We start from the raw sequence: 26,310 nt of genomic DNA, 5'->3' as shown, positions 1-26,310 counted from the left end.
GGCCATGCACATGCCAGGCAAGCCACTTACCACTAAGCTACATCCCTAGCCCCTAATTGAATATTTCTAAAGGTATTTTCAGTCACAGGTTATTACTATGGTTCTCAGGGGATCCAAATATGTAGGTCTTTGGTTTCTTTACCTGAAGAGTACTTGGATCAGCAGAATATTCATTGAATGGATCAGTTAATTAATACAACATTAGTGGTAGACCTATTTCCTTATATGAAATAGGTAGCAGAGAGGTCAAGTAATTTACTTGTAGACAGTAAAAAAGATATAAATGCCTTTGCTCCAATCACGTGTAGCAGCATTTTCTGGGGAGTTACAAAGGGTGTCTTTCTAGATCCTCAGAAGGGGTGACAGAGTATCTTTCCCTGTTTATCATTACCAGTGGTAACAAGCATTGAGAGTTTTAACCTCTCCCAGAAGATACACTAATGCGGGAGGGGAGGGCAGAGGGTATTTAATAATGAGAATGAGGACTAGTTGGGTGGGTTGGGGGAACAGTTGTAACAATAAGGAAAGAGAAAGGGCAGTGGTCAAGAGAGGGAAAGGTAATATGGTGTTGCACACTGTACATTTTAAGCAACAGAGCATTCCTGTGTCTTTGCTAAATTTAGGATGAATTGTGTGTAACTGAAGAGTAGAACCTATGGTCATTAAACTTGGATCAGGATACACCTGGTGTCCCAATTCTTAGCACAAGAGAATGTGGCCAAGCAGCAAATTAGCATTCTGTTCATGACCCTCATGGAAGGGTAAAGGGGAGATATTTTGAGATATAGAGCCTTCATGTATCAGAACCACATCTTTGAATACAGTTAACTTCAGTTCAAATGGTGTACTTTTTCCCCTTTACTAACCTAATAAATGAAGTAAGTTTGGTTGTTTTTGAAGTTTTTTAGGGGTAATGCACATTCAAAAGGAGAACCTTTAAATCCTAATTTGTACCAATGCAGAATCTCACTTTCAAACTATAAATAGGCTTATTAACTGGCCACTTTTCATGGTTGAAAATTTGTCAATTTGCAACTGTTACCTAATTTTTCTCATTTTATGAAAATGTGTGTCTTAACACTTTCTAAAATACTGATGTACTAGAAATACAAATAAATGTACAACTTCTTCTTGAATTGAATTTTTTTTTTTTAAATAGGTTGTCATAAATAGTGGTAAATGTTGGAATTGTTGGCTGTGTCTCAGATGGGAGAAGTTGAAAAAGTTTGGAATCCTGAAGCTCATTCAGTTATCAAGGCCCAAAGTCTTATGCCAGTTAGCAATAGGAAGAGGCTTGAGACTAAACGGGATTGAAACTTTTGAACTTTGGTCCTGAATTCCTATTGCAATCTCCATTCAGAGAACAGGCAGTACAGTGTATGAGCCACTGCTCCCCATTTGGCCAGATTGGAAGCAAACCAAATGTTGGCTACCTTTCTTTAGGCCCTTAATATTCTGTGAGAAGACACATGTTTTAAAAACTGAGGAGACCCAAAGAAGATTAAAAACTGTGGAGACCCAAAGAAGACTCTTTCTCCCTAAGGCTTTGAATAGAGCTGGTCTATACAGCCTACTCCTTATCTCTCATCAGGAACCTATGATGGTCCTGGTGGGTCTTCTGAGAGTGGAGGGAGATTGTCTTAGTTCATCCATAAGATAGGTAATTCAAAGAGTAAGAGGCATTTACCATAAAAGAGCACCCATCCTCCTCATGAAATATAGAATATTTACCTAATTCTATTTCTCCATTAAAAACTATATTCCCTATGCAAGTTGATACAGATCTTCACTTTGGGGGAGGATTGAGGTTGGGAATCAGGATGAGAGGTGTGTATTTGCCAGCTCTAGGAACAACTTTTCAAAGGATTGTATCACTTTTTCATGGGAGAATATGACTTCCAACAAGATCACCTCCATTATTAGGATACCGCCTTTATTTTGGTAGCTTACTGTTAGATGTTGCTATCAGTATTTACTGTCTTTTCGGAGCCTTAAAATATCTTGCTTAAAATATTTTATCAAATCCACAAAGCAAATCCATGGGGAGTAGCTAGTAAAACATTCATTTTATTATAAATCTATGAATATAGTACTTGTCACATCTTTTTAAAATTAAGAATTGAAGCAAATATATTTGATAATGGGATTTTTGAAAAATGTAGAGGAATAAATTTGAAACATTGAAACTGAACTGGATTACATTTAGGTAAACCCACACCAAAATTAGTGTAGGGGGAAGTATATTATACATCTGTTGGAAAACAGGAATTAGGTCAGATAGAACAACTTCACCTCCCACCTCTTACCAGTATGGTGTCTTCCTTTAAAATCACTTTGTGTGGTTACAAGGTCTTCCCATGATTGATCTATCTGAACCTCAATTTGCCTTTTTTAAAAATAACAATTTAGAAATTTTGGGGAATAAAACAATCTATTGTGTAAGCGGCAATTGTGTATATAATACTAGTGTCTAAGTGTTGAAGACAAATGTATATCAGATATTGCGTGGAGCATAGATACACTCATCACTTACATTCTGCATACATTCATGCAGTTAGATCTGTATCTCCTTGCACAAATGATCATCTTTTAAATGTACATTATAACATATAAAGTGCTTATTTCCTGATATAATGTTCAATCCCCAAAACAAGCAGTTGCAAATGGTCTTTGGGTAATATTTTAAGGATAGCTAGAAGTAAACCTGGTTTACTATTACCTTGACTATCAACCAAGATGGTCAAAATATGTTTCACTGATTGTGTTTTGGGTTTTAATAAAAAGTGCTTTTCAGGATTTGCTAGTCATCAAGTGCATGACTTCTATACTTGAAACATAGTGTGTGCTGGTTCTCAGTGTTGACTCTGTGCCTGGATTCTGATGACCAGTGACTCTACCTGCCTCTGTTTTCAGAATATTGATGGAGTGGACACAGTTTTCTTGAGAAAGCAAATCAACTCTCTTGAGATAGCTTAAATGATAATTTGTACATTTTCAGTTTTTAATTTTCTTCCAAATCTTGATGGTTAAATTCTTCAAGTCCTACATCCAGAGAGTCAGAATTTCTTTTCTTGGTTCCCTAGAAGAGAAATGGTTTTAAGAGCTTATGGAAGACCATCCAAGGTCAAGTCAAATGTTCATTCTATTATTACCTCCATGGGTGAATGGGAGGATGTGCTTGCCATTTAGAATATCTTCTCTGAAAGTTTGGAGATGCCCTCCGAATATTCTCAATTTTATAACCTGCTGGGAATGCATCCCATCTTTTCTTAACCCTGTTTAGATCATCCATCTGTTGAAGCAGGGGATGGCAAATAATCTATACATAAAATTCACCATGTTCCCTTTCAACTACAGTGATGTCATTTAATTACAACACTTCCTTATGGGATACAAATGTGTCATTTGAACCTGCCTCAACACAGCAATTTATGTATCCCCAGATAATCAGCATTGATACTTAATGTTTGTTATTATTGTCTGAAGTAAGATGCAGTTAGTTCTTTTGGGGGCAATGCTGGAGATAAAACCAAGGGATTCATACATGCTAAACAAGCACACTACCATTGAGCTACCCCTCTGGACCCTGATGGAGTTAGTTCTTTAAGTTGACTTCCTGGTGTGAAAAATCACTTTCTCTTTTTCCCTGACAACTTTATTTTTCTGATATATGGCCATTAAGTATTTGGTATTTGCAGACTTAATTGGTGTTTGTGCTTCATCTTCAATATTTTGTCAATATCAGATCCTTGTGTCCAATCATGATTTTATGGCACTCACCTAAACTTTTTTCTGTTTCTCCAATTCTTTTTTTTTTTTTTTTGGTTCTAAGAAATTAGAATGGCACATATGATTTCCAGCGTGCATTTGCATACATAAGATTATGAGCACATTTGGTGTGATTGTCTCAGTTATCTTCATTGTATATTGACTGGTAACTTTTTCAAGTGCAAATTTTGATACATTTCTTCTCATCTAGCACCATAGATCTCAGTTAGAGTGGACCTTGGCTGATTATCACCAATTGTTAACCATCAAAGACTCAGTATAATTTTTGAAAATAGATAATTTTAGGTGAAAAACATCCAATGTTTATTTGTTTATTTATTTTCACCTATCATATTGGCAAAGTTTTTTTTTTAAATATATCCAATGTTAATTCCCCCAATTACTTAAAAACTCTACAGCTTTATGTGGGCTGTATATAAACTGTTTGTAGATAATTTATTTACTTTTGTAAAATAAAATTAATAAAATAACTTGATTGAGTGGGTATTTATAAAGACACATACAGGACACTAGAAAAAACATTGATCTGAGTAATTTTGGAAGTTGTTCATTGTTCACAAATTTTCTTTTACATATTTTCTACATACTTTTGCTTTAGCTGATTATTATTTGAGATCAAAAGAAAAAAATTTAAAATGATTTATGTGAAATTATTCAGTGCCAGGAATATTAATTATTATTATGAAAATTTCAGTTTTGTTGAAACACAATTGATTACCTACATATATATTTTTACAAGACTGTGAACATTATAAAATATTTGGATTGTTTCTGTTATTTTATTATTTTTATGTACACATTTCAGTTTTCTCCATACTTCATGCACCAGGAAACATCATTTTACCACCTTAAAATACTAAATTAAAAAGCCTAACAAAGGAAAGTGCACTACTTATCCCTATTTTTTTTTAAAACAAGAGTCAGGTATAGAAATGTTTTAAATTCCCTTCAAAATTCAATTTCAGTGATTAAAACCAACATGTAATAGAAAGTATAGTTTTACCTTATAATTTTGCCGATGTTGGAACTTTTTAATACTAGTTTCATATGCTTGATTTTTGGAGTGATCTGGTAACCTGCAAAAGAAAGCAAAAATATGATATCCAGTTTCCTGGACTTTTATTAGCATCAATATTAACTACAGCTTTCTATTGTTCAGTTCTAAAATTATGACAAGTGGAAAAAAAGAGCATATTTTCACAGATGTCTTCCATTAGGATTGGAGGAAGTATGAGTTCTGCATGCCCCTTGAGTTTTGCCTTAATTCTTTATTAAGCAGTGGTCTCAGAAGGATTGAAGGACACTCATGGGAAAGAGGAGAAGATAAATCTTAAAAATACTGGAGTTATTTCTCAAGTTCTAAATTGTGGTTGCTGGAAAACAACTCATTTTCATAAAAGTAAAAAATAAGTTTTATAAATAAGACAGCTTTATTTTATAATTTAACACCTATATTTACAGACGTATGTTATATAATTTCTGTTGATAGTGTATACACTTTTTTTGCACATTGTATTTTTCCTCTTTATGTTAGAAAATGGGCCTAATATTTGTGGGATATTTTCCTATATATCTTCCCTTATCAGTAAATTGTTTTATTTCTCTCACCATTCTGTCCATTAAAATTTTTGAGAAAAGGAAAAGGAGGGAATATCCTATTTCAGTCTCAATTCTGAATGGAAAGAAGGCAGTAGGGAGGAGTAGTTTATGAAGGTTTGAGTAACAAATTCCTTGTTCTCCCCTCCCACTACAGAAGGCAGTATTTTTAGTTCTATTTGCCCTGGTTGGGAGCTGTGAAAGCTCTAAGAATAGCAGGAAACTGGCAGATACTTGGTATCAGAACCAAGACATTTCAAATGAGGGGTAAATGGGACTAGAAGCTTTTCAAAGGACCTCTTGAGACCAGGAGAGCTACACCTCACAGTATATTCCAAGAAAACTAAGGTGCATAAATGATTGCTCAAATTTTTAATCAGATAAAAGTTTTAAAAACAAGGTTGAACTATATTTAACTGTGACCCTCTCCTCCCTTTTCCCCAATTTCTTCACTATCGAATGAGAAAGGACTAACAAGGAGGTTAATAATAAACAGACCTCCTTCGTCCACCCCCACATCTGAAGTCCAGCATGTGAGTGAAACTGTGGCCTTGCAGTTACAACAAGTGCTTTAGTGTTATTAAAACCTCCGCATAAATATCTCTTTGTACTATCATTTACTTATGCCGGCCCTTATATTTGGAAACAAATTTTATTATTATAAGTAATGTCATAAAACAGAATAGGCCTATTAAGTTACAGGACAAAAGTGAGAATTTTTAGATCTAGGGAGGAAGTCATAAATAATTTACTCTGTTAGATCTAAATTTGCATTTTCTGTATATATGTAATGATAATTGTGATAAATAAGAGTCAAACTCATTAGGCCAAAAAAGGAACCTTTCATAATACAAGTTTTTGTTTATTCTTGGGAGAATTTTGTCAAGAAAGTTCCTAGCATAACAGAATCTATATATAGAACACTTGAAATTGAGGGAAATGAAAAATGTGCAGAGTATGGTCATAGATATTGAATGGAGGGAAAAAAGTAGAGGAAAAATAAAGGTGAAAATGTAATGAATGACAATGACTCTGCAGTAGAATGACAACTAACTGGAACTGTTCTTTGTGTCAATCAGTGGACTAGTCTCCTTGGCAAGGCACTTGCCCTCAGTATCATTTTCCTATCTCCTCACTTTCAGGGAGAATAACAAAAATGAAGCCAAGTTTACAGTTCTTCAGAGAATGCTGTTTTCACAGTTATAACAATTAGGGTTCTAATGGATCTGCTTTTAAGTGCCAGGTAGGGAATCACAGTGTCTCCTTACAGGATAGCCCTTTGTTGACAGGACCAGCTCCGATAACACTTTATTCCTTACCTAAACCCATGAATTAATTCCTATTATCTCAATTACATAGAAGAACACGTTGAAGCTTAAAGAGGGGAAATGTGGCTCAGTGTCATACCTAGTTAGGGGCAGAGTTCTAAGTTGAACTTGAGTCTAATTTTAAAGCTTCTAGTTTTAATTCTTGTCTAATCCATGACTGATGAGGTCTTCACTTGTCAGCTGATCTTATAAATAAATGTTCACTCACATAAGTGATGGTATCTTGTGAGAAACTAAAATAACAGATGGGAGGGGAGCAAATCTCAGGGATCCAGAGGGACCCTCAGAGTCTGGTTTCTCTTCACTGAAGAAGCTCATCGGGGCAACAGAGGCCTATCCTAGTTCTGAGGATATCAGGGCTAAACATTTAACATTTGGAAAAGCATATTTAATCAGGGAGTGGAAAAGTGCAGGATTAGGGTCATGTGGGAATTTCTCTTTTTTCCATAAAGATAAATTGAGCATCTTTCTCCCCCACTCCATCCATTTCCTAGCATCCAGCATGGTGACTGGCACATGGTGCTCAAAAACTCTTTTTTACCTTAGTCTAAGAAGCATCAATATTCTTGTATATTTGAATAGCTCAAGTCCATATTATCCCCCGGAGACCAGCACAAATGAAAAAAGCAGAACAACACCAACCTGGGTGAGAGCTATTATTTCTAGATCATCTTATACCTTGCTTTATTGGTCTTGTTTATGGCAACCTAGAACTAAAGTGATCTTTCTTGCTCAAGAAAGAGGAATGTTTAAAATTAAAAACTGTACATCCATTTGAAACCAGCAATGGGAATAGTTAAAATAAAAACTGAATATATCACTATTCATAAAAGACAACCCTCCTCATCATCACCTTATTTGGGCCTCATTCATTGGCACTCCTTTTTTTTAATGGTTACATTTTATTTTATCAATTTTTAAATTTATATATGACAGTGGAATGCATTACAATTCTTATTACACATATACAACACAATTTTTCATATCTCTGGAAACAAAGTATATTCACACCAATTTGTGTCTTCATACATGTACTTTGGTTTTTTTATTATTAGTTGTTCAAAACATTACAAAGCTCTTGACATATCATATTTCATACATTTGATTCAAACAGATTATGAACTCCCATTTTTACCCCGTATACATATTGCAGATTCACATCGGTTCCACATCCACTTTTTTACATATTGCCATACTAGTGTCTGTTGTATTCTGCTGCCCTTCCTATCCTCTACATGTACTTTGGATAATAATGTCTATCACATTCCACCATCATTTCTAACCCCCTGCCCCCTCCCTTCCCCTTCCACCCCTCTGCCCTATCTAGAGTTACTCTATTCCTCCCATGTTCCTCCTCCCCACCCCACTATGAATCAGCCTCCTTATATCAGAGAAAACATTTGGCATTTGGTTTTTTGGGATTGGCTAACTGCACTTAGCATTATCTTCTCCAACGCCATCCATTTACCTGCAAATGCCATGATTTTATTCTCTTTTACTGCTGAGTAATATTCAATTGTGTATATATACCACATCTTTCTTTATCCATTCATCTACTGAAGGGCATCTAGGTTGGTTCCACAGTTTAGCTATTGTGAATTGTGCTGCTATAATTATACAGGCAATAAATCAACATATCCTCATTATTAAGAAAGCTGGACTCCAATTCTATTCCTCTCCATTGTTAACTAGAAAGAATCTATCACTCCACACTTTTTGCTGTGTGTTTACTAACACATAGACTGAATCATATAAAATTGCTGGTATTTGAAGATTTGTAGCTGACAAAATGGCAATGCCATATGATTGAAACTAATATGCTTAAAAGTGTATAGTTTTGTATTAATTTACTACCTATACAGGATTAGACAAAGGGGAATGAAGGAAAGGGGGATGGGAATATGAAAGAAAGTAGAAGGAGAATAAGATATAATTTTCCTGTGTTCATATATAAATATACAACCAGTGTAACTCCATATTATGTACAACTACAAGAATTGGAAGTTATACTCCATGTAAGTATGATATGTCAAAATAAATTCTATTGTCCTGTATTATTAAAAACAGCATAAATAATTTTTTAAAAATAAAAAGAATCCCACAATTTCTTGTGTTTACCCAAATGATTTCAAAACTATGTCCACATAAAAACTTGCATGTGAATACTTAAGGCAACTTTATTTGTAATTGCCATAACTTATGAGCAACCAAGAGGCCTCTCTATAAGTGAATGAATAAATAAATTGTGATATATTCTATTCTGCTGAAATTTGCTTCTTAATGTAATGAAATATCTTGCATTTTTTGAGTATGTATAAATCATTATCCTTAGCTGCAGTTTTTAATAGTGAGTAATTACACTCTAGGTTAATCATCCCCATCCCTTTTTTTTGAGGTGCTGGGGATCAAACCCAGGGCCTTATATAGGCTAGGCAAGTGCTTTACCACTAGGTGACACCTCAGACCACTTCTCCCTTATTGAGGATGATATAATTATTTAAAAATTCAAAGTAAAAAATACCAAGAATCAATAAATGGGATGGATTCAAACTAAGAAGTTTCTTCTCAGAAAAAGAAACAATTAGTGAGGTGAACAGAGAGACTACATCTTGGCAGCAAATTTTTACCCCTCACACATCAGATAGAGCACTAATCTGTAGAGTATATAAAGAACTCTAAAAGCTTAGCACTAAAAAAAACAAATAACCCAATCAATAAATGGGCCAAGGACCTGAACAGACACTTCTTAGAAGAGGATATACAATCAATCAACAAATATATGAAAAAATGTTCATCATCTCTAGCAATTAGAGAAATGCAAAATCAAACCTACTCTAAGATATCATCTCACTGCAATCAGAATGACAGCTATTATGAAGACAAACAACAATAAGTGTTGGCAAGGATGTAGGGAAAAAGGCACACTTACACATTACTGGTGGGACTGCAAATTGGTGTAGCCAATATGGAAAGCAGTATGGAGATTCCTTGGAAAACTGGGAATGGAACCACCATTTGACCCAGCTATCCCTCTCCTCGATCTATATTTAAAGGACTTAAAAACAGCATACTACAGAGACACAGCCACATCAATGTTTATAGCAGCACAATTCACAATAAATAGCTAAACTGTGGAACCAACCTAGATGCCCTTCAGTAGATGAATGAATAAAAAATGTGGCATATATACACAATGGAATATTACTCATCAATAAAAGAGAATAAAATCATGGCATTTGAAGGTAAATTGATGGTACTGGAGAAGATAATGCTAAGTGCAGTTAGCCAATCCCAAAAAACCAAATGCTGAATCTTTTCTCTGATATAAGGAGGCTGATTCATAGTGGGGTAGGGAGGGGGAGCATGGGAGGAATAGAGTAACTCTAGATAGGGGAGAAGGGTGGGAGGGGAAAGGAGGGGGCAGGGGGTTAGCAATGATGGTGGAATGTGATGGACATCATTATCCAAAGTACATGTAGGAGGACACGAATTGCTGTGAACACACTTTATATACAAGCAGAGGTATGAAAAATTGTGCTGTACACTAAAAGAATGACAAAATCATGGAATTTGCAGGGAAATGGATGGCACTAGAGCAGATTATGCTTAGTGAAGCTAGCCAATCCCTAAAAAACAAATACCAAATGTCTTCTTTGATATAATGAGAGCAACTATGAACAGAGCAGGGAGGAAGAGCAGGAAGAAAAGATTGACATTAAACAGAGACATGAGATGGGAGGGAAAGGGAGAGAAAAGGGAAATTGCATGGAAATGAAGGGAGACCCTCATTGCTATACAAAATTACATATAAGAGGTTGTGAGGGGAATGGGAAAATAAACAAGAAGAGAAATGAATTACAGTAGATGGGATAGAGAGAGAAGATGTAAGGGAAGTGGAGGGGGGATAGTAGGGGTTAGGAAAGGTAGCAGAATACAACAGTTACTAATAGGGCATTATGTAAAATTGTGGATGTTTAACCGACGTGATTCTGCAATCTGCATTTGGGGTAAAAATTGGGAGTTCATAACCCACTTCAATCTAATGTATGAAATACGATATGTCAAGAGCTTTGTAATGTTGTGAACAACCAATAAAAAAAAAAGAAAAAAAACACTATAAAAAAAGAAAAATTGTGCTGTATATTTGCAATAAGAATCGTAATGCATTCCACTGTCATTTATTTTAAAAAATCAATTATAAAATTAAAAAATCAAAGGAATATTATTGTGAACATTTCTGTATACATATCTCTGTGCACAGGTGCAAGTATACTTTTAGGAATAATTATCTAAAAGTAGAGTAACTGAGTCAGATTCAAAGTTTCATGGAGGCTACTGGAAAACTCTTTTTTTAAAAAAAGCTTTTCCAATTTACACATCCACTAGCAATGCTTGTTAGAGCCAGTACTCCCACCCCATGTTATCCACATTGGGTATTATCCACTTTCCAACAAATGATATCTCTTTATTATTTTTGGATTTCCATGATTATAGAGAGACTGAGAATTTTCTATATTTCATTGATCATTTGAAGTTCTTCTTTGAATTGTTCCTCTATCTTCTTTGCTCATTCTAACATTTGGATGTTTGTCTTTTATTGATATGTAGTATCATTTATTATTATGGATGTTTAACTTTGTCTAAAATGTAGGTTGTATATATTTTTCTTTGATCTCATTATTTGATACTTTCATTTATAACACTTTTTCCCTATAGAATTCCTTTTCTTAAGTTTTCTGGGAATAGTGTCATGTTAGGATAGTCTTTTTAAATCCAGGATTATAGATTATTATATTTAAAAATATTTTCCTAGTTTTGATCTTGAATTTGGATCTTTGATGTAGAATTGATCTTCTGTGATAAGTCACAATTTTATAAATGGAAGGACAAATCATACTTGAACCCTTATTGGCCAGTGGACACTTTTTTTTTATAAATCCCCTATTGTATAAGAGTGTCTATGGCTGTTATATTTGTTCTTTTATCTATTTCTATGTCTATCATGTCTAAATATTATTTTATGTGTTTTGCTATCTTGCACAGAAACTACCCATCACTGTACTCAAGATTTTCTCTTGTACATTTTCAATTTTAGAGGAAATTTAGAACCAGAATGTCAAATTCCATGAGGAATCTCACTGGGGTTTTGACTGTGATTAACTTGGAGAAAATTCACAGAATCATCATGTACTTCTCTGAGTGAATGCTCTGTGCTTTATGTTCTTGGTAAAAGTATTTTACAAAGATCATTTCATAAACCTCTTGCAGCAACCCAGCAGGTGGAGTTGTCTCCTTATCCAATGAGGAAGTTGTGCTTTAGAGAAGCAATTTGTCCAAGGTCACTTGATTATTAAATTTGCTGAGCTGAAACTTTAACCACAATCTGACTTCAGAACATTGCTTCTTAACCAACCTCTCTTGGGTATTTGTCTTTAAAATGTTAATACTCTAAAGGAATAGAATATGTTTTTATCAAGGAAAAGGCTAAATTGTTGTGGTTTCTTGAGTTTAGGAAGTAGAAGGCCACGAGTTCTCGTGGTGGGAAATTAGGACTGTGGCCTCTAGAGTGAGCAAGTAAAAGCAACAAAGAAAAAACCTCAGGTGACCTGATAGTGATGAGGGTTCAGGTGATCATCACTGAGTAGATGCTCAGGTGTTGATGAGAAGGGCTGGCAACCCTCTCAGAAGTGGTCCAGAGACAGATTCCTGCAGAAGCCCTCTGAAACACAGTCTGCAGCCTTGTCTGGGTGTCATGGGACTTGAGAAGCATTGGACTCACCTTAATGCTCCCTGCTTGTTCCCAAGTCCACCTACACCCTGAGGTCTGGTTTGTACACAGAAAGCTAAGCCCATTATATGTCACCTCCTTTCCTACCTTCCAAGGGGCTTCTCTAGTACTTTCTGTCTGGGAATGAAGGAGTAAACCTATCTTAAACACTTCTAGAGACTGGACTACTATAATAATTAAAAATGTGCTAAAGAAAGTAATGGCAGGAGGAAATATTTTAGGTTAAAAAAAAAACAAGTGACTACAAAACAGGAAGCCAGTCTGATTCTATTTTGCTTTAAAAAAATTCTGTATAAACCCATTTTATATCAATGTGGACACCAAAAGATAATCAGCAGTTAATGTGATAAATTACACAGGATATTTATCATCTTTCTCATAGATTTTTATATTTCCCAGCTTTCTTATCATAAAAGCTATTATGCTTTCAAACAAGGAAAACACCCAACTTTTACAGAAGCATGCACTAATTAAGGCAGTAAACCAAGAATTTTATCTGAAAGCTGATATAGCTTCTTTTTTCCTTTTCTTCTGGATTTATGGAAATACTTCCAAAAAGCCTAGAGCAGGGCTCTCAAAGTCATCCCTGGACAGCAGCATTAACCTCACCTAGGCCTACCCAGACCTAGTGCTGTTTTTACAGCAGAGCAGGGCCAGCAATGTGTATTTCCATAAGGCTTCCTCTGGGTGATTCTGATGCTTACTGAAATTTGAGAACCACGGGTCTAAAGGATCATAGGAATTTATTCTGTTAGGGTTTTCAGAAGCATAAACAATGACATTTGAGTCCTTAGGTTGTAGGTCTGTCACATTTGTGTGCTTGACTTACCTGCATGGGGCTCCCTTTCTCTGAAGGGCCTTGCATTCCTCTCCAGGGGCACAGAGGTCTGCGTCCAGTTCCCCCTGGCTCTCATATCCTGGTCTGCACCGGCACTCCACTTCCTCCGTCCATTCATTCTTTATGCACTGGGAAAATTCATCACAGGCCAGGAATTTGCAGGGATCTGTTTGATCAGCTGTAAGAGATGGAACAGAATTTGATGAATGTATGATGCCTAAGTGTGGAGCTGGCAGCAGTTAAAGGCAAGAAATCAAATATATTTACTATCATCTTATTTTGGAGTGGGTCATATAGTATTGGTAACAGACTGGGCAAAAAGAGAACCATAGTTTGTGCTTTGAAAAATGAATTTATAGACACAGGTGATAATATATTTAGTTCCAACTATAATTATGTACAGACTTTTTAGAGTGCATCTGAATCATCTGGAGGCCTTATTAAAACAAATTTCATTGGAAAGTGGATTATAAATCTAATATTTATAATATTAGAATATTTAACTCTGAGAGGCCAGTGGCTTCTGTAAGCCTTCCCTTATTTTTATGGAGCTAAAGACATTGAGCTCTGAGAAGAAGCAAATGGTCAGAGTCCCCATGTGCTGGTGGCAGAGCCAGCACAGGTCGTTGTTAGATCACTGTTTTTTCTGCCCTGGAAGGATTTTCTGTTTAATCGCAGCAGCCTTTTGTCTTCAAATTATTCTTTTTTTTAAGTATTTATTTTTTAGTTGTAGGTGGACACACATCTTTATTTTATTTTTATGTAATGCTGAGGATCAAACCCAGTGTCTCACACATGCTAGGTGAGCGCTCTACCTCTGAGCCACAACCCCGGCTCAGATTATTCTTTAATAAGCATTGTTATGTGTAAGGAAATAGGGAACAGGCAACAGTGTATAAAACCATTCTTTCAAATATCTAGGGGAGGTTTGTAATATATACAGTTAATTCTATATAAGGAGCCGACCATGAACCTGGAGGGGATTGCTTTGGACTGAGCAGTTAAAGTAGATCACAAGCCAGTCATGGTGGTGTGCACCTGTAATCCCAGCTACTATGGAGGCTGAAGCAGGGTGATGGAAAATTCAAGGCCAGCTTGGAGAATTTAGTGGAACCCTATGTCAAAATAAAAATAAAAAGTTCAAGTATGTAACTCAGTGCTTGCTTGGCATGCGTGAGGCCCTGGGTTCAATCCTCACTACAGTAAATATTTTAGATTTTGTGTTGCTGCAACCAAAATACCCAACGAAAACAACTTAGAGGAGAAAAGCTTCTTTGTGGCTCATGGTTTCAGAGATCTCAGTCCACAGACAGCTGACTCTGGGCCCAAAGTGAAGCAGCACATCATAGGGGATGGGCCCAGTGAAGGAAATCTGCTCAGGTGGGGTGAGGAAGGAGGGAGGGAAGGAGAGAGGGAAGGAGGAAGGGAGAGAAAGAGGGAAATAAAGAAAAAGATAGAGAGGGAGAAGGGCCACAGGGAAGACATATTCTTCTAGGGCACACGCCCACCTGGGTGATCCATCTCCTCCAATTATGCCCCACCTACCTACGGTTACCAGTCAGTCAGTCCATTCAAACTAGGAGGGACTGATTAGATTACAGCTCTCACAATCCAGTCATTTCATATTCCCAAATCAATGCAGAAGTTTTTTGGGGACACCTCACATCCAAATCATAACAATAAATAAATAAAGTAGGTTACATTTGGGGTTTTTCTCATTTTTAAAAATTGTTGGTGCATTATGGCTGTAAACAATGGTGGGATTTATTGTTATATGCCCACACAAGTACACAATATAACACTATAATCTGACCTACTATTCCCAACTATTTCCCCTTTTCCTCTCCTCCTCAGAGTGGGTGGTGTTTGTTGTACAAAGGCAGGCTAAATTGTTCCCACTGGAGACAAAAGTATGAGCAGAGGAAAACAGATGAGGGAAGAACAGACATGTGAAGAGAGAGCAGCGAAAACACAGGAAGGAGCAGAGATCCCTTATGAATGGGAAGGAAGGGAACTAAGATTGGTAAATGCCTGTTAAGGCCATTTCTGAAAGGCACATTAAGGAATTTGGACTGCCCCCCCAACCTGCCAACTTCCCCACTGCCACTCTAATGTCCCCCAGGAATTTGAACTTCACAGGCAGATGGGAGTCACAGATGATTTTTAAGTAAGGAAGAGTATGCTCAGAATTGTGCTTTAGATGATTTATAAATACAACTTAGAATTTTTAGAATTAGAATGACTTGAGAAATCATCTGGGCCAATATTTCCCAAGTGGGAACATTTGTGGAACTCTAATTCAGCAGGATTTGATAATCTTTATGCTAAAAAGAGGTTTGGTAGCTAAATAAGTTTTAAAAAATGCTGTGTGACTGTTGGTGAGAATGTAAATTAGTACAGCCATTATGGAAAACGGTATGAAGTTTCCTCAAAAAAATAAAAATAGACCTACTAGATGATCTAGCAATCCCATTAGTGGTTATATATCCAAAGGAAATGAAGCCTGTATATTAAAGAGACATTTGCACTCTCATGTTCATTGCAGTACTGTTCACAATAGCCAAGATGTGGTACCAATATAAATGCCTATCAATGGATGAATTAAGAAGCTGTGGTACATACATACATAATGGAATACTATTCAGTCATAAAAATGATGAAATCCCATCACTTGCAACAACATGGATGACCCTGATAGACATTAAATGAAATAAACTAAGTGCAGAAAGACAAATACTGTGTGATCTTATTCCTATGTGGGATCTAAAACAGTAGATCTTGTTGATGCTGACAGTAGAATGATGGTTACCAAAAGCTGGAGAGAAGAAGTGGAGGAGGTGATGGGAAGGGACAAGGCCCCTGGGCACAAAGTTAGATAGGAATAAGTTCTAAGTAGGAACTTATTGTATAGGAAGGTTATTATGATTGGCAATCATGCATTGTATATTTCGAAAATAGCTAGAAAAGAGGATTTTTGAATGTTCTCATCACAAATGACAAATGTTTAAGACAGAAGATGTGTTAATTAACCTCATTTGGTCAATTACACAATGTATGCATATTTTGAAATATCATATTGTATTCCATAAATAAGTAAAATTATCATGTGTCAACCAGAGATAAAAGTAAGGTGCACTGGGACACATCTGTGATCCCAGATACTCTGGAGGATCACCTGAGCCCAGGAGTTCAGGATCAGCTTGATGGGACACCATTTCAAAAAAATTAAAAATAAATAAAACAGTAAACAAGAAAAACATATTGTATGAAATAAGTATAACAAGGTTTCTTTCTCTTGCTCTCTTTCAGCCTCCAACACTATTCCTTTCTCTTTTTATTGTTAAACCTCTTAGGGTCATTTATAAGCTCATGTCTATTATGAGTCTTCAAGCAGAGAATGTGGTCAGCTACTTAGCCAAATGTACAGACCATAGAAACTTTAAGGGTGATGGGGACAAGTGTTCAAACAAATCCGTCTGCTCATTTTTCCCATCGAGTATCTCCTTGTAGCAGAAAACCCTAAAGCAAGAGGTTAGTTTGACCAGCCCAGGGGTTTGGGCAAGAGAAGTTCCTTGAAAACATATTTTTGGGTCTCCCAACAAGGTAGACTCCTAAAAGTCTTTATGTGACATTGTGTTTCTCTGCAGCCTCCACGTTCCTATGGAGAGCCACACCTGGATAATGTAATCTGGCTTTCTCTGCCTTGTGGTTCCTAGAACTGGCCATGTTCAGGAATCCTTGTCACTGATTAGGAAATAACTCAGATTTACACTGACAACCCAGTTGATTTATGTCCAGGGCCTGGATTAGTAAATGACAACTGTCAGCAACCTTAGACTCAGAGCTGTATTCTTGAAAACAGAGGCCAGGAGGGAATGTCGGTTCCATTTCTCTCCCTTGCTGCACTAGAGAAATATATTTAACTTGGAAAGCTGACCGAATGCATGAATTCTTGCCCTCTGAAGAGAAATAGCAAAGGTCTGATAACCAGAAGAGTTTCCCCATGAAAATAAGTGTTTCTATTTTACAATAATTTCCTTTAGCCCAGTCTGGCATACTCTATGCATCAGTAAAATTGCACAGTACACGGTGAGGCAATGTTGGAGCAACGAATTTGTCCAAATTTGGGGGCTCAGAATCAGGAATATTTGAAGAATGAAGGCAATCGGTTTGTAAACTACTCAACTTTCTCATGTTATTTATTCAGGACCAGTCAATAGAGAAGGAGACTTTGAAATCACTAAGCTTAGGTTTTGTTTGCTGGGTATGCTTTCCTGGGTACTAAAACAACATTCATCCATTCAACAAATATCAACTTGGCCTTTCAAAACTTTCAGCACTAAGAATTTCACACTGGCTAAATATTTTTGATTTTTATTTTATCCATATATATAAAATTTACATTTTTAGATAGGTAGAATTTTAGAGTCAGAAGTCGTTTTAGAGATCTTTTAGACTAATTTGCTCCTTGAAGATGAGAAAGCTGCGATGCAAGGAATAGGAATATTGCTAAGGTCATGCCTGTTTGTGTTCGAGTCTTCTGACTGAGATTTCAGGAAGGAAAGAGCCCCATAGGGGATCTGTTGGACCCCTTGCCAATATGGCAAATGGAGGCAACTGCAGTTAATTAGACTCAAAACAGAAGCAACTCACACAATTTCTTTCTGTACTACCTTAAAAAAAAGTCCTTTTACCTCTTTAGTCACATGTCATCTTTCAAATGACACATGCAACTTTGGATTTTAGGCAAAGACCCACATTTGGGCTGATTCTGAGAAAGAAAGAGCTGCAGATGAGATAGAAGAGGAGAAAGATGGGCTGTATGATGAATGAAAGTTTAAATAGTAGAATTTTCCTATGCAAAGCTTCCCTGTGTTGTTTTTTTTCTTTCTTTGTCATATCCCCCAAACATTTTTCCTTAGAATAATAGGATTATTCATGGATACACCATACATCTGTTTCTCTCATCCTTAACATATCTCTGGACATTTGTACAAAATAGTCATTGCTCTCGATTTGGTTAAACATCATCATCATCATCATCATCATCATTGTCATTATCTATACATTCTGTAGCAACAACCAAGAATTCTCTGTCCAAAAATGGTCTCATTACTTGGAAAGAAGGAGGACAAGAATACTTGAGAGCAACCATGGATTAGGAAGGAAAACATTAGATGCATTTTTCTAGGACAATATTTTCAAGTAATAATCAAATATGTGTGTAGGTGATGAAGTAAAGTCCTCATGATTGATTTATAGACTGATTGTTCTATTATTGCTTTAGTCCTGGATTTGCTTAAATCCTCTTTACCTAGTAGTTCTTTTTTTTATGTTGGCACCACTATATAGAGGAGTTTTTCCATAAGGTTACAACCACACTTAATAGACACCTTGTATAGGTTGGTGTATCCTCTGGGCTTACTCTAATTGCTTGATGGCAAAATTACTTGATTTTCTGTCCTTAACCAATGTGGACAGCTCTTCTGCAGAGCACATATGACACTCTTTCCATAGCAGTGGAAAAAGATACTTGGCTTTAGTGAGTTGTGTGTGTCAGTAGCTGCTAGTTAGCAGAAGGTGGGAAGATCCAGGTCCATCCCAGTGTCCAGAGGTCCTAGACTGTGCTTAGCATCCCACATGGATTCTGACTGTAGTCAGAGCATTCATGTCATTCCATTTCAAGACTTGTCCCTGAATTGTCTCCGGGGGGTCATAACCCTGAATTTCTAGCTATTCAGGAGTGGAAGTGGAAATTATTTATATAAGAAAAAAAGGTCATATATATCAAGAGCCATTATGTATCACTGTGGTGGATACTTTAAACATGTGTCTTCATTAGTATTTGTTAACAGTTTTCCAAATATATATAGACGTTTCAGACACCATTTTTAAAGTGAGAAAACTGAAACCTATTTGATCTAGTAAGTATGACCTAAGATTCAAATTTTTCTGTTTATAATATTTGACTTTTTACATCATTCTAGTGGTTTTCAAATGTGGGGTTTCCTGGGGGAGGGAGGGTGAGTGGGAGGTCCCCTCTACATCTTCATCTCCACTCTCAACAGTTGACATATAAGACTTTCACAAATACTTTCCTTTGAATAAAGGCTCTCCCAAGCAGCCAAAATCTCACAGCTACTGTCTGCCACCATTCTTTCAGATGGCACAATGTTTCTTATAGAAAGTACAGTCTGATGCAACAGTGGTTCCAAATGTGACAGTGGTTCAAGCATGGCAGCAATGAACATGCTTGACATAAGTGAGCTTCTATCTAGGACTCAGAAATATTTGCATCATTCCAAGATTTCTGGTGCAAGTACATTTTATGTACTAGTTTTTGCTCTGGATTTGCTTATATAACATCTTTTGTGTGCATTTCAAAGGTTCTGAAAAGCATTCCCAACTAGCTGACTGAGGAAGATGTCTCTCAACTGTTCGTCATGTGATCAAAAAGCACTTAAATGAATGTTCCCTGCTTGCAGAAAACACTTTGAGACAGTTTACAATAAAAGTTAAAAAGATGGCCCTTGTAATCAAGGAGTTTATAAATGCAGGTATATCATAAGTCCCTGGCACTCTAAGATAGTATCTTTTTCAAAGCTCCTGTTTCTGGTTGTAAGTGCACTCATGCTTGCCAGAGTTGAAAATAGTCTGCTAGGCCTCTGGGACTTTCAGTCCAGGTTTTGGCAACTCAGTTGGTGCTCCTGGGCTGCTAGATTGCCCCGCCTTTGCTCCACAATCCAGTGATTCACCGCCTCTCTCCCTCACCTTTATAATTTCATTATCTTCTATTGCACTGTCGAAATCTCACTTCCATTTTGGACAGAAATTGAAGCATCTCCTTTTTTTTTTTTTTAACCCTGTTCAAGGGCAAGATTTCAGCTCAGCTTGAATAGAATTCTGGCTTCACCTGGGCCAGCCAGAACTGAGGGCTTTTAGGGTCTCTTGTAGACGTTTTTTTTTTTTTTTTTTTTTTTCTCCCCAGTGCGATGAAACATAATGTCCGCTAGATGGCGCCCAATTGCAAAAGAAGTAGGGCTGGATTTAAGGAATGAAATTTAAGTGCTCGAACTTTTTTCTGTCGTCTTAAAAACGACTGTGGGGTGCGCATTGGTGGAGGGAAGCAAGGTCTGGAAGGAATTCACGCAGTGGCAGGAGCAGCTCCAGGGGACCGCTGATAGAGCCATTATCGCTTCGTGATTACAGCGGCAGACCGAGCCTGCCGGGTTAGGAGAAGGTGGTGGAAACTACTGGATCATCTTTCCCAAGTTCAAAAAGGCAGACTAGAGCCGCTCTGGAGTCCACAGACAGGCATATCCCCCGCGCAAACTTCACGCCTGAACAAAGTGGCCAGATTTCGGTAGAGTCGTGCTCCTACTGACAGTAGGGGGCATCTGCTGGTCAGCCTGGCCTCCTTTCCCCCCACCCCCAGAACGAAGGTTGTGTCCTGATTTTGTTGGTGGGAAAGAAGCAAGCGGTCTTTCTTTGCCAGGGGCATCAGTGCAAGCTCACACATAATCAATAGCAATCCGCATGACTACAGCCTTAATGCCCACCAGACTTAGAGATCTACGAAAATATTGTCTTTAAAATAGGAAGGAAGGAAGGGAGGAAGGGAAGGAGGAAGGGAGGGAGGAGAAGGAAGGAAGGCAATCTGGATTATATTCAGCTTTATATTCATGCAGTTTTAAGATATGATTTTAAATATTCCTTATTCATTAATATTGATATTCTTTCTTTAATAATATTCATGTAGGCAAAAAATCTTGGAGCTTAGGAAGTCCTAATTTAGCCCTGGAAGTCTTAATGTAGCCCTGGTGGTCTGACTATTCCCTTCTGAATGTATGCCCATCACTTTTACATAGTACTTGGGGCTTAGTGCTTAGCAGTTCGAACATGCTTCTCTTTTGAAGATTCATCTGAGATGTACACAGGTAGACCCCACCTTCCACACAGATCCTTTGGGTTTATTTCCCCGATTTCTGAGGACATTGGATTTGGTTGTATAATGCTAAAGTGTCAGAAAAGCACTCTGGGGAAAAAGGTCTGGTTCCCAGAGTTGCCTGTGGCCTGGGGAATGTGGGTTAGCTCTTTGGGTCTCACTTTTCATTCACTTAAAATATTTAAACTGTTTGATTATTAATATCCCTCCAACTCAAATAGAAACCTGGGTAGTGTGTGTATGTATTTATGTGTGTGAGTGTGTGTGTGTGTGTGTGTGTGTGTGTGTGTATATTTTTTTTTCTTTTCTGGTATTCTACTGGGATAAAGATAAAAGAGTGAAAAGAGTGGTTGGCTGGACATGGGGGCACATGAGACCTCCATAACTGTTGGTGCAATTTAGTCATTAAAAGAAAGATCTAAAGACCTACATTTAAGTTAATGTTTCATGGCTTCATTGTTTTATCATTATTGGTCAGAAATGTTTTGTTTATGAGTTCTTGCTGAAAGGTAGGATTAGAGTGAAAATAATGTTAATGATAAATGTAACAGAGCACCATGCATGTAATTGGAGCTTACTACACATATGTGGAATTGAGCAAGTTATTAATGGGGGTCCTTTCTGGCTTAAAGGGCAAGCCATGTGAAACACTTTGTGATTCATTTTAATTCTTCATCAGTCTCAAGAACCACCATCACTAACTGTTTAAAGTAGGATCTCAGTAATTCTTTCTTCTAAGAGTGGATTATGAACGTCCATATACATCTTTGTTTGTATGTGGTGCTGAGGATCGAACCCGGGCCGCAGGCTTGCCAGGCAAGCGCGCTAACGCCTGAGCCACATCCCCAGCCCCAAGTCCATATACATCTTGCTTGGTATGTGTGCTGAAGAATTAACTCCTCTCTCAGCCATTATCTGTATCTGTGTTCTAGGTGGAATGGTGTTAGGATGGGGGCCTAAGTGTCTCAGGATCAGCCAGCCAGGGAGAACTGTGACAGCAGGAAGATAAGGGAGGTGGCCCAGCAGTTGGGCTGGGGTCCAGATTTGTGTGGAGGGATTTGCTTGAAGGGATTGAAGGGAGGGTTTTAAGGAAGCTCCATGGGATTGTTGGGGTGTGGAAAGAGGACATAGGTTGAAACTGGAGAAGCATGAAATCTATTTGGCAGTGCAGCCAGTGTTGAGGTTCCCTACTGAAAGCAGAAATTAAAAAGGAAATCCCCTGTGATGGACATTCCAGGAGACAAAGGGCCCCAATGTAATCCTAGGAGGACCAGGGACATAGGAGGTAAAGGGAGAAGGAAGAGACAGGAGAGGTAGGGCAGGACAGACAATTCCTGTAACTACCTCACTGGGAAGGGACACTCCTAGCAGTACATATACCTTTGAGGGTTTGGGAGTTTTATTCCTTAGATGAACACTTTTGTTTTATTCTTTCTCTCTCTCCCTCTCTCTTTCCCTCTCCCTCTATATTTTAAGAATATAACAAATGATATAGAAAATTTCATTTGATGAAGTGTAGAGACTAACAGAATTCATTAAGGATTACACTGAATTGTAAGTTTTTCTAAATAGATTGAACAGCTACTGTGTATCCAGAAGATTATACCTACTTTATGCATTTATTTATCAAGACTACAATAGTGTCAATAGATACTGTTTTTTTTTTTTTTTTAAATTGTGATGAGTGACATCTATCACCTTTTTGGACCTGGAAACTAAAATAAGAATCTGACACATAATGCATTTTCCAGAGAAGATGAGTTTGTTGATCTACATTTTTGCTGAAAACATCCTGAATGCCAGACTGTAATTTCTGTGTTTACTATTTACCAGCCTTGAGGTCTGCCCATTTTTTGAGGAGGTTTCTTAGGGATTCAAGGAGAAAATAAGTTGTATGTGGTTTTGCATTTTTGAAGTCTCCAACCTACACAGCTAACTGGCATAAAAGCTCTACATGCTTCTGAAGAATTTTCATAGCAGCCTAAATGAAAGACGACTCTCGTTGCTGGAAATGCTGGCAGAATACTGAGCAAGCTGTGATTTATTCGGTTTTCAGTTGATAAATCACAGAAAGTTCTAACATTGGTTTATATTTCTCATATCACAGATTCATTTATTCAGGGAGTTTTCAACAGGCGAATGGCACACTGAATGCAGGAATAACAGCATGCCACTCTACTACATGTCTCTACCTCTGCAGATGTTATTTGGCCTAACTGACTGCACTGGTAACTCTTACTGAGAAGACGTATCAGGAAATCAGATGCTGATCCAAATGTGAGATGATATTCACCTAAAAATCTCAGGAGAATTTTCAAATCTTCTGTTTTTCTTCTCCCCCCATCCTGTCTCTTTCTCTTTCTTTCTTTTTCATCATCATCATTTTTCTTTCTTTTTTGTTGGATCTGGGGATTGAACCCAGTTAATAATATTTCCCTCTCCTGGCATTACTATCACAAATCTCCTTTTTTACTCTGCCATTAAAAAGAAAAGAGAAAAAAAAAAGAAAAGGAAAGTCTTGATTGGAATTTGTTTCATATTCTGCAAATGAAAATAAGTAAATGCTCTCTTTGAGCATAACCTGTAAATATGATAAAATTGGGGCATAGACAGAAAATACTTCTCCTCAGCTTCACTAATCTTTAGACAGGCTTCTTCCTGACTCCCCTGACTTCCCTTTCCCTGGAGCAATTACCGTAGAAAACTTGTAGTTGCAACTTTTTCTCTGACCTCTGAGACATAAATCTTTAAAAAAGCCTCTTGTCAGTTTTACAGCTCAGGAATGTCTTTGTCCAGGGTCTAGGAGCCATCCCTTTGAGATTCAGTCATCAAGAAAGACACAGCCTGGGTCTCCCAGTTTCTATGGGAAGGAGGGAGCCTAATGTCGGAGGCCACCTTCCTCCTGTCTCCTTCCAACTCAACAGTATCTGGCCTCTGCCCTGGCCACTCCACTAGCTTGGCTTTGCCTTCCCTACTGTCCTCTTTTGTGACCTCCACCTATTGTTCATTCACAGCTGGTGAGATTGCTGACTCTCTCTGCCTCCTCTCTCTGCAGCATCCTCTTCTAGTTTCCCTGGTTTTCTTTCTTGACTCTCTTTGTTGGCAATCTAATTTCCCCATTAAGCGTTGGGGTTTCTCATAGTTCCATTCCCAGCTTTCTTTTCCTGCCATCCTACAGGTCACCTTGAAGCATTTCTACCTGTTCTCTGGCTTTAGCTGAAGCTTCCCAAATGTGTACTTTCAACTCTGGCCTCTCTCCTGGCTTTTAGACACCAGCTTCATAGGCTAAAGGTCAATTTGCCTAATGCTCATTTCCTTAGCAGTCTCCCCACCTCCAAATATTTTTGGAGTCTTTTTAAATCCTTAAGGGAGCTTACTAATTTTGCTTTAGTTTTTGCATTTAACAATTTAAAAAAAATGAATGAATCTATGTGCTACCCTTTGTGCCTGTTTATACATTTTTACTGTTGTCCAAAAATGCAGTATTTTATGAATGAGAAAGCTAAGGACTGCTTAATTCTTACTTTGAACACTTCTTGAATTTTCTATAATTTATTGAAGTCTAACTTTAAAAGACCCTACATTATAGGGGGAAGAGAAAGAGAGAAAGAAAAGGAAAGAAAGAAGAAAAAAAGAAAGAGTGAATGACGAACGAACGAACCAATCTACCTATGTGGGTGTAGATAGATGTGACAGGGGCTTTCAGACTAGCTTTAACACTTATTTTCTCTTCCTTCTCGTCTGTGTTCCCTGGGCTCCTTACTCTGTTATCTAAAGCTAATATCATAGTGGAATAACTGAAGTACCTTGAGTCTTCCAGAATGGTCTTTTTCCTCCTGCTCCTTCTGGGATAGTCCCTCCTTGTCTCTCGACCTAAGTGCACTACCATCTTAACCAAGACTGGGCTCATTATTATCACTGTCTACAAAGCTGCCATGTGACCCCTCACCTCTGAGGAATTGCTTTCTCCTCTGTACTTTATAACATGACTGCTTGCATCCTGATTATAGAGGTTCTATTATAGTTTTTGGATATTTGCTTCAATTTCTCTTCCTATTTTGTTCTTTGAGGGCAGAGACAGTGTTGATTCATCTCTGGGTCCTGCTGCCTATGAGATGTCTGACTCATGACAGATGATCCATAATTGTTCACTGAAGTATGAGTGAACAGCGACCCGAATCACGATGGCATTATCCTCTACTTGCTTACTTTCCTGCAGCAGTAGCGATAAGGGCCAGAAGGATGAAGAGGCTGGGTAACTGTTGATGGCTTCAGAAAAATTACCCACCGTTTGGAAATAAGGAGCAAAGTTGACTACATGACCTTAAATGTTGTGTTAGAACACCAGCAATCCCACCTAGTGAACCAGGACCATCTGTGGGCCCATCTGACCTGCTGTCTGCCTTTGTACAACATGCAAGCTAAGGGTGGTTTTTACATTTTTAAATGGTTAGATTTTAAATGGTTATATAAGTTCTTACATAATGTCTTCGATTTGCCTATTGGTTTGCAAAGCCTAAAATATTTACTCTCTGGCCCTTGAATACAAAGTTTGCGGATGCCTAGAAGGCAGTAACTCTGACTTGCTATTTGCTATTGATTATGGTCCAGACATTTCACAACTCTGTAAAGCTAGAAGTTAATGCATAGAAGATTGATAAAATACAATGATAGTGCTGTTTTATATTTACCAACCTTACTTCATCAATCTCTTTGTTATCTGGCTGTAGAAAATCCCAGTTTCTATGTCCTCTTTATACCAGCTCTGTTATCCTAACGATTCTCTGACTAATAAGCTAAACAAATGTTTGGCATAGTACACTGTGCAATGGGTGATTCTTTGTACAGGTGGGGGAGGCAGAGTGGGAAAGGCAGGTGATTCTGGGGGCTGGGGAAATACTGGAGATGAGGTGGGAGAACTTGCTTGACCTCTGCTCTGTGTAGCATGGCTCTGATCTCCTATTTCTCACAAGAAGGTGATAAGGGAAGGGCAAAAGGGTGAGAAATCCAGTAACTTGGTTTCTCT

General features: G+C 37.5%; 1 protein-coding gene across 1 annotated transcript in view; it reads right to left on the bottom strand.

The window, feature by feature from the left end:
• Positions 1 to 3,001: 3,001 nt before the first annotated feature.
• Positions 3,002 to 26,310, bottom strand: part of Impg1 (interphotoreceptor matrix proteoglycan 1) — a 148,155-nt gene continuing 124,846 nt past the window's right edge. Inside the window, exons 15-17 of the mRNA XM_077802128.1 lie at positions 13,331 to 13,517; positions 4,793 to 4,865; positions 3,002 to 3,079 (exon numbers count right to left, since the gene is read on the bottom strand). Coding sequence (XP_077658254.1) covers positions 3,002 to 3,079; positions 4,793 to 4,865; positions 13,331 to 13,517 — 338 coding nt within the window. The remainder of the gene's footprint in view (positions 3,080 to 4,792; positions 4,866 to 13,330; positions 13,518 to 26,310) is intronic.

The sequence above is a fragment of the Urocitellus parryii genome, chromosome 8 (genome assembly GCF_045843805.1).
Source record: "Urocitellus parryii isolate mUroPar1 chromosome 8, mUroPar1.hap1, whole genome shotgun sequence".
NCBI classification, from domain to species: Eukaryota; Metazoa; Chordata; class Mammalia; order Rodentia; family Sciuridae; genus Urocitellus; species Urocitellus parryii.
Note: the sequence above shows the minus strand (reverse complement) of the source record. Positions and strands in the feature narration are given on the sequence as shown.